This window comes from Saccostrea echinata, unplaced genomic scaffold (genome assembly GCF_033153115.1).
Source record: "Saccostrea echinata isolate AGI-Se365-2 ecotype Australia unplaced genomic scaffold, CSIRO_AGI_Sech_v1 ptg000009l, whole genome shotgun sequence".
Classification (NCBI taxonomy): domain Eukaryota; kingdom Metazoa; phylum Mollusca; class Bivalvia; order Ostreida; family Ostreidae; genus Saccostrea; species Saccostrea echinata.
This window is the reverse complement of record NW_026889758.1, coordinates 8882399-8895258: the sequence shown is the minus strand read 5'-3', so window position 1 is coordinate 8895258 and position 12860 is coordinate 8882399. Positions and strand designations below refer to the sequence as shown.

General features: G+C 33.3%; 1 protein-coding gene across 1 annotated transcript in view; it reads right to left on the bottom strand.

Annotated features, from left to right (window-relative positions):
- Positions 1 to 12331, bottom strand: part of LOC133181729 (uncharacterized) — a 30747-nt gene extending 18416 nt beyond the window's left edge. Inside the window, exons 1-2 of the mRNA XM_061316302.1 lie at positions 11505 to 12331; positions 1790 to 1908 (exon numbers count right to left, since the gene is read on the bottom strand). Coding sequence (XP_061172286.1) covers positions 1790 to 1908; positions 11505 to 11815 — 430 coding nt within the window. The 5' untranslated portion in view covers positions 11816 to 12331. The remainder of the gene's footprint in view (positions 1 to 1789; positions 1909 to 11504) is intronic.
- Between the last annotated feature and the right edge of the window lie 529 nt (positions 12332 to 12860).

The following is a 12860-nucleotide window of genomic DNA, read 5'->3' as shown; positions in this document are numbered from 1 at the left end:
TATGACACGAAAAGACATAGGTAAAGGGGAAATTAAAGAAAATGTAATAAGGAGAAAATTCAAAAAATTCGTAGTTGAATATGAAATTTATATTTCACTCGAAATACAGTATTTTTTTCCTTCTGCGAAGCACGAGTAAAAAAAATCTAAAAATCCTGTCTAACTAGTGAAATAAATTTCATATCCAACTACAAAATTGAATGTCCTCTATATAGTCACTGCCAAGAAACACAAGAAAACTGAAAACTGTGTTAAAGGAAAACAGACACTACAACATCATATATCATGTTATACCACTTGAAGTATATTGTGTTGAAGAAAAATATACAGTAATATACATATATATATATATATATATATATATATATATATATATATATATATATATATATATATATATATATATATATATATATATATATATATAGATAGATAGATAGATAGATATAGATATAGATATAGATATATATACGGATAGTGCTCCAAAAGAATAGAACATATTGCCACAAGACGAACATTGAAAATTAAAAATGCCAATGAACGTGTGCTACACAGGAAGACAGTGCTACCCCTTAAAGAATACATTGCTAAGTAATGTGCATGTATGCTTGAGGAAGACAGTGCTATCCCTTAAAGAATTCATTGCTAAGTAATGTGCATGTTTGCTGGTATTAAATTTAATGAAAGTGTGTGCTGGAAGAAGTCAACACTACCTTCTCCTAAAAGAATACACTGCTTAGTAACGTGTGATGGAGGAGGGTAGCACTATCCCTAAAAAATACACTGCTAAGTAACATGTGATGGAGGAAGAAGCACATCCCCTAACAGAATGCCTTTCTTAGTAATGTGTGCTGGAGAAGGACAACCCTACCCCTAAAAGAATGCATTGCTAAGTAACGTACGCTAGAGGAAAACAACAACTACTCAAAAAGAATGCAGTTCAGAGTAAAATTGTCATGCTGTAATCTTTGTATTTACTTCCACCCGGTAACTTCAAGATTTATATCATGGCAACATGAAGAAAGTATGCTATATACATGTACAGTGTGTTGGAGAAATATAGAAACTGCAGCAAAAAAAGACTGCGATATGTAAATATTTCTGGACGAGGACAGTTACTTGTCGATTCAATCTCTATATTTACACAAAGATTTGAGGTACAAAGTTACTGTAGATATTTGTAATCTCAAATCACATGCTGGATAGTCCTCCGTGAAGAAGAAAGCAAATTCCATAATTATAAGTAGGTTCATCTCTGAATACTTCTAACATTACAACTACAGAAGAATGCTTCAGTTGTAAAATGTTTGTAATGTTTGCAGAAGGCAATGCATAACAAAATTTTGGAACCTGCATTGTGAGCTTTCGATGCATGATATACACCAAAAGAGGTAACTTTCATGCTAGATCATATTAGATTTTTATGCATCAGTTACATGTAATTTTCTGATCCTTAGCCAGAAAAACAGGCCTAAATTTCAGTCTGCATCTCTAAATGCAACACCTGTGAAAATTTTGTCTCACATGCATTCGGAAATGGACCAGCTCCACAATCTTTATCTTCATCACTTATCAGGAAATTCGGATCACATGTACTATCTAAAGCATGACTGAATGACGGACATTTTCTGAGATACTGCAAAATCGTGTTAATAACACTGTATATCTGCTTAACGTGTGCTTAATCTGTAACTATAGGGTGTACATGTATTGATGTGTCTAATCACGATATATGATCGCAAGCACTTTTAACTGCAAACGGTTGTTTTATATAAGTCTTGCTGTCTACCTGGCTTGAACTTTTTGTACCAATGGTACATTTCCTCCCATCCTTCTGGCTTCTCCGTCAATAGAATGTCCTCTGCCGTTTTGCCGTCATTGTTGAGTATCCTGGTGTCGGCACCACATCTACATAAAAATAAGTCATGTAATCAGGGTTCTTGGAATGTTCTAAAACATGGCAAAAATGAAATCATTGCAGTACATTGTGACATTCATGTACAATTTAATGTAAATTAATACTAGTACATATACATGTCTTTTTGCATTAAATAAAGGATTAATAGTCTTACAACACAAAATATTTAAATGATTTGAACAGTTCAAAATTAGCTTCACTTTTTTAATTTGATAAAAAAAAAAAAACAGGATTGGTATTCATCATCCAGTGTAAGGCATTCAAAAGATTAAAGATCAGAATGTCGGGACTGTATATTGATCTGTACTATTTATTGTGGTGATATGCCAAATTTGAAACAACCTTATTCTTAGTGCAATTTTTTCTCGTTGGTCAGTGAAAATAAAACACACTTTTCCATATGTTGATCCACAATGACGTTTACTGAAATAGGACACACTTGTTTAGATTTAAATTACAGAGAACATGCTATTTACAGCAGTCCAAGTCACGAATAGAAAGGGATCTTTGCTTCTATATTTGTAGCAAAGCTCATGTTCGTGGATTCTCCAACAGAAAATAAAATGCAAGTAAGAAGGATATACATTCAGAATTAATTATCATTACCAGCTTTGTGGATAGAAATCATAATAATTTGCATCTACAAAAAAATATTTAAAAACTTACAAATTATAAAAAGCGATTAACTGTGTGAATGTAAAAACTACAAAAGTTTTGATTTGAGAGAAAGAGTATAAACTCGTATGAAAAAGATTTTCTGCAGATGTCATTTTTAATAAGTTTGTTCAAACATAAGTGAGGTAATTATTCAAGTTCGAATGAAGTACACTATAAGAGAAATTCAGACTTCGATTATTTTATTTATTCTTGTCCATAACAAATCTGTAGTTCTTTGGATATGATTTAGTAACACTTTTTCTGGGCGTCTCTCTTCCAGAACAGCACCATATCCTTAATTAATTCTGATTTTTCACTATTCCTTTTTATATGTCCGTATAAGGAACCACCGAGATTGTATACAATATGAATAGTAGGAATATTTCCAAAATTATTAAACAAGTTCTGTAGTAAGTGTCAGCCTCAGAAAATGGTTCGATCATCAATGAGACTTATTGATCTGTTTACTCACACATTCTCTATTCTACACTCTCATAAATATTTTTATGAAAAATAATGTAGTAGCAAGACAATACCGATGTTCAGAAAAATATCACATTCTTCGAACATGCGTACTGCCTCTCTATATTCTATGTATAGAGATCAAATATTAGTGCACATGAACCTGAATATCAGTGTTCAATTTCCCCCCAAAATTGATTTAGTTGGAATATGCACATGTAATGTATACTTGTAAAAGGGCGTATGTTTACAGACTTAGATTTCTATTTAGGTGACGACAGCATTTTTAGTGCTGGGAATTTATATCCGATTTTGCGATTTATTTGAGTGGACTTTATCGAAGCATTTTTGAGGGGAGAATTAAAATCATCCTATTTCACTAAATTGTCTTTTTATTTTATTGTCAAGCGCCCAGCAGGTTTTCTTTTTACAAGCTTACAAGCTCTTTAATGTCCTAAATTTAGACCTATATTACACTGCGTTCAATGCAATCTCTCGGACACACACAGCAAATCGAAAGTGTCTTGCTGCGATGGAACTAGTCACCTGGAACTTTTAAACCCGTTCGTCCGGTTTCCGGTTAATTTGTAACACTCCATCAGAGGGGTAGAAAATGGACACTGTACTTTATACATTCCTTTCTTATTCTCACAGGGGATCTAGACATGACAAAGCAGATTCTCTTTAATAGTGTCCTAGGTTTTGTACTAAGAGGCTTCAATTTCACGTGGAATAATTACAGTATTTAAGCGGACCTTGACCATTGTCCATATTAGGAAAAATAGTATTCTAAAAATGCTGACGAATTATGCACTTTCCCAGACATTCAATATCAAATACAAAGACTTATTTGTTAATTCTCCGAGCAGGAACAAACCAAGAGAAGAGTGGCTTTATGTGGTAAAAATATATACTCCTCATGTTCAAGTCTGGTAATGGTGAATTGAAAACTGTCATTTAAGATCAATTAAGGAAATACGCTCCTCAGCTATGAACCGTTACTCTTAAAATTATTATTTAATTCAAAACATTTCAAAATACAGCATTAAATTGAAATTTTTGCCTGCAACAATTTTAATTTCATGCGTAGCAATATGAATCAAGGTGTTTTGAAATCTTAGAAAAAGTCTTGTAAAAGGTTGAAATATGTACCCCATTAAAGTACCAGAAATAAATTCATTTAAAAGAAATCGAATTTCCTTTTCTCTAGTCTTAGATACTAATGTTTATTAGCATGATATGAAATTAGAAGCGATTTGTGATGTCTTGCAATGATAGCACAAGCTTTTTACACAATGTATAAGATAACAATTGAAGTACATGTAATAGAGGAATTGAAATACATTCTAGGTATAAAGAACATGCAAATTTCTCCGATTATCTAGATTTTTTTCCTAAAATATATTTGTTGGTCAATTTTCAATTACAAAATGCATAGATAGTACTTTTATTGACTCGCGTTTCTTAACAATGTATTTGAAGTTTTATAATTTTTCCTATATAATATGATTAAACTGTAATGATGAACTATTAAGAAATACCATAGGTACATACACTTTGTTTTCTGAATTCAAAGACATTTTTGAGAGTATTAGTATACTGTTGATTTTCAAAACCCGTGGATCGGACTACCTTAACATCCTTCGATTCAAAACTTATCTTTGTTACTGTCAAAATTGGTCAATGATAAAAACAGTTATATTTAAGACTGAACTCAATCCCCGTATTTTGAAATTGTCCAAAGAGTGTACGTTTACATAAGGGTACGGCCTTCACTTTTTTTTCAACAAAGAAAATATACAATCTTCTCCTGTTTCACTTATTTAAAGTGCTGCAGAAACAGCTTTCGGGTCGGCAATTTTCTCTGAGATAATCATCGGAGGTTAACGTGGAGGTTCCAAGCCTGCTTCTGCTTCAGGTTACCATTACCTTAGGGTCTTTTATAGGAGTATTTCTAATGTTTCCTGACTTGGGCTGACATCACTGGCGGTAACATGAATATCGAAATGATCAACAAATAAACAATGAACCGCGACAAAATGGTAAATATCCGCATCGATACATGTACCCCAATTACAGCGAGATCTGACCACGTGTTTTAAGTGTTGGGGTAAAATTTTCTCGTTGCAAAATTTCAGTCTAATGTGTTCATTAGTCACACATAAAAAAGAAGAGGGTGCTACTTGTTACCATCCTCGTAACTTTAAATTTCCGAGTACAACTTTGTGGTGAATATATTTTATCAAAACAAAGTTGAATAGTAAAGAAAAAAGGAAGGTTTACCATCTTTTGTTCTGTATGCTTCCACCATCTGACATCTGATAAGTTGTACCTAGCTCTACTTGTCGGAGGAACAACTCTCTGCCGCCCTATATTGCTTCACACTTACAAAGAACCTTTGTTTCCTACATGTTTATATTTGTGAACAATATTTTTACCACACCCATGTATCTCTAAAGAATGCTCTACACAGAGATGTCCTCAGTTAGGTGTACCTTCACGACTATGGTTGACTTTCTTTTCTTTCTGGTAATTGCTTTAAGAATACTTCTTTTTTTACAAAGGTCATGAACAAAATATAAACATGTGGTATATAGCTAGTCAGATCTGGGGTTTATCGAGTACAAGACAGGTATAAAAGTTCCACGACTGTCAATCAAAGGGTACAGAATAGAAAGATTCTCTGTATTACATCAGGTACGTGAGCATTGTTTACCTGAAACTTGATAAATTTCAGAGGTAAATCTGAGCCACTATACATGTAAATATCGCAGATATTTCAAATTAAGTACTTTGATTTAAAAGTGTAGAAAGGGAAGCATTCGAAGTCAAGTACTTAATTAAAACGTATCAATTGTTAATTGAAAAAGTAGGGAAACCCGAGACAGGAAGCGACAGGACTGAGGCAATACTGTGTGTGTCAGACATCCGGTTCCTTATTAATCTCCCACTCAAATTTTAATGAGAATACTCTTTACATTTATCTCCAAAAATATGCATGCATTCAACAAACATCTTTTTTATAAGACTGGGAACCAAGGATTCCAAGTTGATTAGTGAAATCCATTTAATAAAGGAGGCAGACGCTTGTGCAAAGTGATATAAAGAAAATGAACGAAGTCCCTATTTTCTGTTTTCCTTTGAAGTCTTGCATGGCATGAATGTTACAAAAGGTTTTTGCTTATTGTTTATCAAATGCAATTTACAAATTATTCATCAACTGCATGCATCGGCATTATTTCTTAACCACTTGCAAACTTTAATGTGCATTATAGGATGGGAATTAATTGATATCAGAGGGAAATACATTAGCATGGCCACGATTTAGTTTATTGATACGTGCAACAGACTTTTTTTAATGATCAAAAGTGGCTTGCCAGTCAAAAAGTTTATTCATTTACAACACGCCACAATACACAAATAATACAGACTATTGTCGACTGCGAGTACCGAGAGAATTCGAAACGACGTGTGGCGTTCTCGGGACTTTTCATTGTTGATATGTGAAAAAGGGCAGGTGACGAAGATGGCATAAAGTATAACAGTACATTTTAACACTCGCAAAGGAAAAAGAACACTTTAAAAAAAAGCTTACACATGAAGTCACTGTCACAGAGAGCATTTATTTAAGTGATTAACACATTCATACCGTTGTAAAACCTCCCCCCTTTCAAATTTAAACCGGAACAATCCTCCAAAAATAACAAGTAACTGAGTTTGCCATTGCTTATTGTTTTAGAACTCTTCTCAGTTTCTTCCATTGATATCGCTGAACTATTCGTACTAGATTTTTTCAGATCGTAGACTTTCTGCAACTTGATCTGGCACTCAAAGTACAGTGTATACAAAACAGGAGAACGGAGAGAAAATACTTAATTTCTAAAATATTGTCACGCTGGACAAGGTAGTGGTATTTGAACTTTGTCCTATGCCGACAGTGAATTTTGTAATGCTTCACATTTATTTGGATGAGAATAGAAAACGCAAATCGGAAGAGACGAATTTCCTTTTTAGCTGTCAACACTTGAATTATGAAGAAAAACAGAGCTTTTTATTTGCAATCTCTAGAATAAAGGTATATCTGTCCCAAGCACATTCAAAGTAGATCACTCACATAATCATTTCCCCTGGAGCTTAAAAAGTAGTATTTAAAGGACGAAGGGTAAAATAAATAAATCTTTAAAAGGAAATCACACGGTAGATTGGGTATTATCAAAAGAATCCAGGTAGAAATTGGGTCGCCAGAAAATTGCTGCTTACAAAATGTATATTATTTTTTTCTGTTCCAGATTTCAACTTGATAAAAAAAAAATAACCCGCACACATTTTTAAGTGGCTTCAAAGACAGTATGTGATTGAAAATTCATGAAAGTCACACAAACGCCTAGCCATTTTTGTCCGGCCTTGATTGTGACAGACTATTTACATTATTTTGATTGATTAACAAAATTTCATCTTTATTTTAATTAGCAATGTAGATCGATTCACCACTTTGCCTGAGTAAATGTAATTTTTGAAGAGGTACTTAAATTATGATGTAATGTACAAAAATATTCATCAAGATGGTCAAAATGAATTACGGAATAAGATATCCTGGTATAATCTATTTTCTTCCACTTTTCTAAAATATTCACATCCGTATATATATATATATATATATATATATATATATATATATATATATATATATATATATATATATATATATATATATATATATATATATATATATCAAAGACCTAAATATATTTAAAACAAATGCCTTATTTATTTAATATGTTTTATTCGAGTTGGCAGGTATTGTCCACAGTGGTCTACACATCAGTGGGGCAGCCGATATATATATATATATATATATATATATATATATATATATATATATATATATATATATATATATATATATATATATTAGATACATAGGAAATGATGGTGTAAACTATCTCTAATTGTATTTTAAACGTGGAATAAAACCCTTTATCATGCTGACTTGTAATAATGTACAAAGGCGAAAACTGGACCAATGTGACAATCTGTTTTTTAAAAAAAAAAAGAATTTCTCTTTAAATTGCTCATATAAAACGCAAAGGAAATTACTCATCTCACCAGCCATTCAAATTAATTTTACAATGCACTTCGTTCTAATCAATGAAATAGTATTGTAGAAATGTATAGAGTCAGCACAGAGCAGCACATGTTTAGAGGCCATAACACCAATATAACGACTTACATATCATTATGAATGTAAACAACAGGGATTCAATATTTTAATACAATGATACCTACTGGTCTCTATCTTTATTCCATGTTTGACGATCTGTCATTTAGACACTACATATGTATCTGATATTAAATAAAATTAATAAATATTTCCTCTTAAAAACTATACATATATTGGTGACAATTAATAGTAGTGAATAAGATGAAAAAGCGATCCCTAATGTTTCTGTTGTATATTCTGACTCATTGTTTTGGGGGTTAATTTGAAATAAATATGCCATGCGTACACTGACAAATTCATTTCCTGTACTACATGATTGATTTTAAGAGAAGAACACTGACAACGTGCCATTTTTCATGATTAAACAAGAGACACCGGGAACATTGTCTTCTTCTTCTGTTTTTTTTTTGTTTGTTTGTTTGTTTTTTTTTTTTTAATAAAAAAAATAATTATTTACAGCTATTTGACCCGAAGGCATTATGCTTCATGGCTTTCATGTATTTCTTGAATATTAAAATTTATTTACAAAACTTTCAAATTATTAGGATCCTACATGATATAAAGTTAATGACGATTTTGTTTTATTTTTTCTATTGTCAAATTCTGAGCTAGTATATTTAGCTTAAGCATGAGTTTAATAATGTACAAGTTTAAAATCTTGAAAGGAAAGTTCTATATTTACCTGCTACTCTAAATTCACGTTAATTAAAAGTTACTCATTCAAATGACATCATAATGCCATACATATATTCATTTTATCAATTTATTAATCGTCAAATTCCCTTACTATGTAGCAATATACCCTTATCACCTGCATATGGGGTTTTTGTCTCTCAATACGCAAGAGATTGCTCTACGTATGAACAATTTCTAAAACGAGGCAAACTATTGACAAACAAGTTGATGAAACAAGGATATCAACAGTCTCGTTTGAAGTCATCATTTGGCAAGTTTTATGGTCGATATAATGACCTTGTCAGCAAATACAACCCTATCATTAAGTCAAATGCTGACTGATGTTTTCCATACTAATTGTTAGGCCATTACTTACACACTGAATTGTCTACGGATTTTTTTTTCGTTTTTCCTGATCATGACAAGGAGCACACGGCGGGTGTGACCGAGCAGCAGGGGATGCTCACTCCTCCATGGCACCTGATCCCACCTCTGATGTTTCTGGAGGTCCGTGTTTGCTCTGCATCCGATATGTGTTGTGTGAATGGACTTTGAGCTTTAGTGTTGTTCGTTATCTCCATGTTTCATTCCTTGAATTTATTAATTGTGTTTGATTTCCCTCTATGTAGATGTCAATGAGGGAGAAGGAGGAAATATTCAATACTTTGAATGAAAGATACTCGAATATAAATAGATATGGATAGAGTGATATAAATTATTATAGTGAATATAAGCAATGATAAGGATTAAAAATCTTAAACGAAGTAATCTCCAATGACTTTTAATTTGATTCTTCATATATAAGTCAGAGTGCAAAGGAATAGGGGGTGAGGTAAGAATTATTTATTATATCTCTACTGATTTTTCCCTATACAAATTTTGATCGTAAGATGTAAATAATTACCTGAAAATCGCTCTGCCAATTTGACGTGCCTTAGCTAATTTCTGCTTCGAAAATTGTATCGGTATCGCTATCAATAATCCCCGTTTTGCCGTGCGTTAGTAAAGTGAGCTAGTCCCTTATTCGAAATTTGTTTCATTATGATAAAACAGTTAAAAAGAATATCATTGAGGGAGATAACAAGATTTCAGTTCCCCTCGACCAGGACTATTTCCCCAGGTAGAACTAAAATCTTACTAACACCCCCCCTCTCCATGATATACTTTAACTGTTCATTAACATTGAGAAGATGGAGGACACGTCACATAAGACCTGTAGTATGAATTCTAGTAATCCACTTCATGCATTAGCATATTATGAAAAAAGAATTTTCGAATCTTTAAAACAGTAAAGATGCACATTTTCGAGCCATACACAATATTATAACTTATGTCGATCATCACTCAAAACTTGAATTACTATCATAGGTAGTCCCTAGTCACTTGGTAACAAGATTCAGATATTTGAAACAGTACACATACATTCCTAGCAGCAATTTCACGTCGTTTTGTTTAAACATTGACATATATGTAACTTTTGCCAGTATGTCCAAACCTTACATCTCTCCTTTTCCCCTTACATTTTTTTTATATCTTGCATTGTTTATTTGTTATTAAGCCTGTATATGTGTATTCACTTTGACCTTGTTGTAATCAGAATGTAGGGAGAGGGATAAAACAGGCTGTGCTTGCTGTCCAACCCCATTAACTTTGTAAATAAAACATTTTTAAAACACAAATTTAAAAACGGTTAAGACTAAAAATGTTTTGATATGATATATGTATTGAGATGTGGACGAAAGTGGTTAAGGAATATCTAGTCATTTTTGAATTCTAGGAAGCAGTGTTTATCAGCAGCATTAATCTGAGCATAGATCTGCATGTCTTTATACAAGAAATACCAAAGTATTATCTTTTAAAAACAAATGATTTAGGCATATTCGGGATCATCTCGCGCTTCTTCCTCTGAACAATGTCTCCCTCTGTGAGTTGTGAACCAGAAAATAGACATCGATGTGTTCTTTCGTTTCGCTTGGGAATAAATGCCTCTGTCAATAATCCGTGTTCCCTCAACTGTAAACGATGTATTAAACAGGGCAGAATATGGGACAAGCTTTCTCCTCCCGTCTGGTGAGTCTGATTTCACAGGTATAACGGTTGTTCGCGCATTACTTTTGTAAAGACACTACTGCTCCAAATCATAGGCTTCACCGGTGAAGCATAAGGCATTTACATTGTACAAATTTAATTGACATTCAAGTTGGATCTTTTCTACTTTATGTTCTATTAATTAACAATCGAAACGCTTATCACCAAGAAAAGGTTACACTTGAGGTTACTGCAGAGTTACTTAATAAGCAGTAGATTAACAATCTTAGACTAATTTGTTTATTTTTGTCTCTAAAATAAACTGCGGCCAGCATAAGATCGATTTGTTCTAGTAAACGTATTATGGCAAGATTAATGGCGTTAGGTTACTGTCCCTTTCTTAAAAACTACGTTGAGTCAAATGAGGAGTGATATGTGTTTTTTTAAATTTTGGACACGATGTATTTAAGTTCATTATGACTATACACCTGTAGGCCTTTTGTCCACATTGACCCTACACCTCTATCCACTGACCATCCTTACCTGATCAGAGCCATCATGATTCGGTAGGTTCCTTTCTTTCTCATCACTTTATGGAGTCCAGTCTCCCCGCTGTTATCAGTGGCATCAATATCTATGTCCTTACAGACCAACATATAGATAGCTTGAACAGTTTCAGGGTCGGCGAAATTCTCCCCATGGTTCACTAGTAAGTGAAGGAGATTTCCTCCTGTTTCCTCGTCCCTCAGGTTAACATCTTTTCCTGTTTTCAGGTACTCCCACAAGGCACCCATCACTTGTTTGGGATTACCTGTATTTATGGTCTTGAACAACTTTGTCTTCCGAAGATTCATTTTCTATTGTCGACGAACTAATCCAATGAAGCCAAACCTTTATGTTCTGGTATATAACAGAAATTCGATCGGTAAATTTCCCTGTCCTCACACTAGAAAGATTTTTTCATTTTTCTTCACTATTCGTCAGTAAGTTGTTTACATTTGCTTGTTGGTAGATACACCTTTGGTCGATTGTTAGCCAGTACTTATTGATCAGCCTCTCGCGTTACTCCAAGTGCTGTCGTTGTTTTCGCTGTTCTCGTTCCACTGTCAACAGATCACTGTGCCTGTTAGACGTAAAAGCAGGGAAAATTTCTTCTACTCAGGCGGAACGACAATGCTTTTAATCTCTCTATAGCAAAGCGAGAGGTCTTACGCGTCTGATGGAAAGGGAGCGAGCTTTGGCGTCACACCTGAATGGTTCTATTATTTACCTGTAAGGTACTGTAATACCTGTAATGATTTCACCACACACACTACCTGGGCTTTGTATGACTCTTTGACCTGCATGTCTACCTTTACATAAGCATTGATTTATCTGCCCTTCAATGTGATTTGCCAGGGAGAAAGTGCTAATTATTGTCGCTTATCTCTTCTGTTTAATTTACTTCTCCTGTTACAGTTACTTCTTCTGTTACATTTACTTCGTTTCATTTCTATCAAACTGTGGCCAGTTCAGACAGTCCCTTGGTCCTATGATACAATTTCTTCAGCAACAATTTATCAATAGAATGCCTTTTTTTTTTATAATTATAGATTAAATATTAACTTTTTATGAAATAAATAATGTGTATTCATAAGGGACATATATGCTTTTTATAAATTGTAATCCTTTTCAAAGCTAAAAAAATATTAGGAGAGAGATATCGCATTATGATAGAGGATAAAGAAGCTGCGTGAGTTTTGAATCAGGGGATCCAATTTCCAATCCAGGCATGACAAGCTGTACTGTTCACGTGATAATGCCAGTACACTCAGGTAGGTTAATCATTAGATTAAACAGGAATAAAATATAAGAACGAGAAAAGTCTCATCATTTAGATAATTCACAAAATACTCCAGA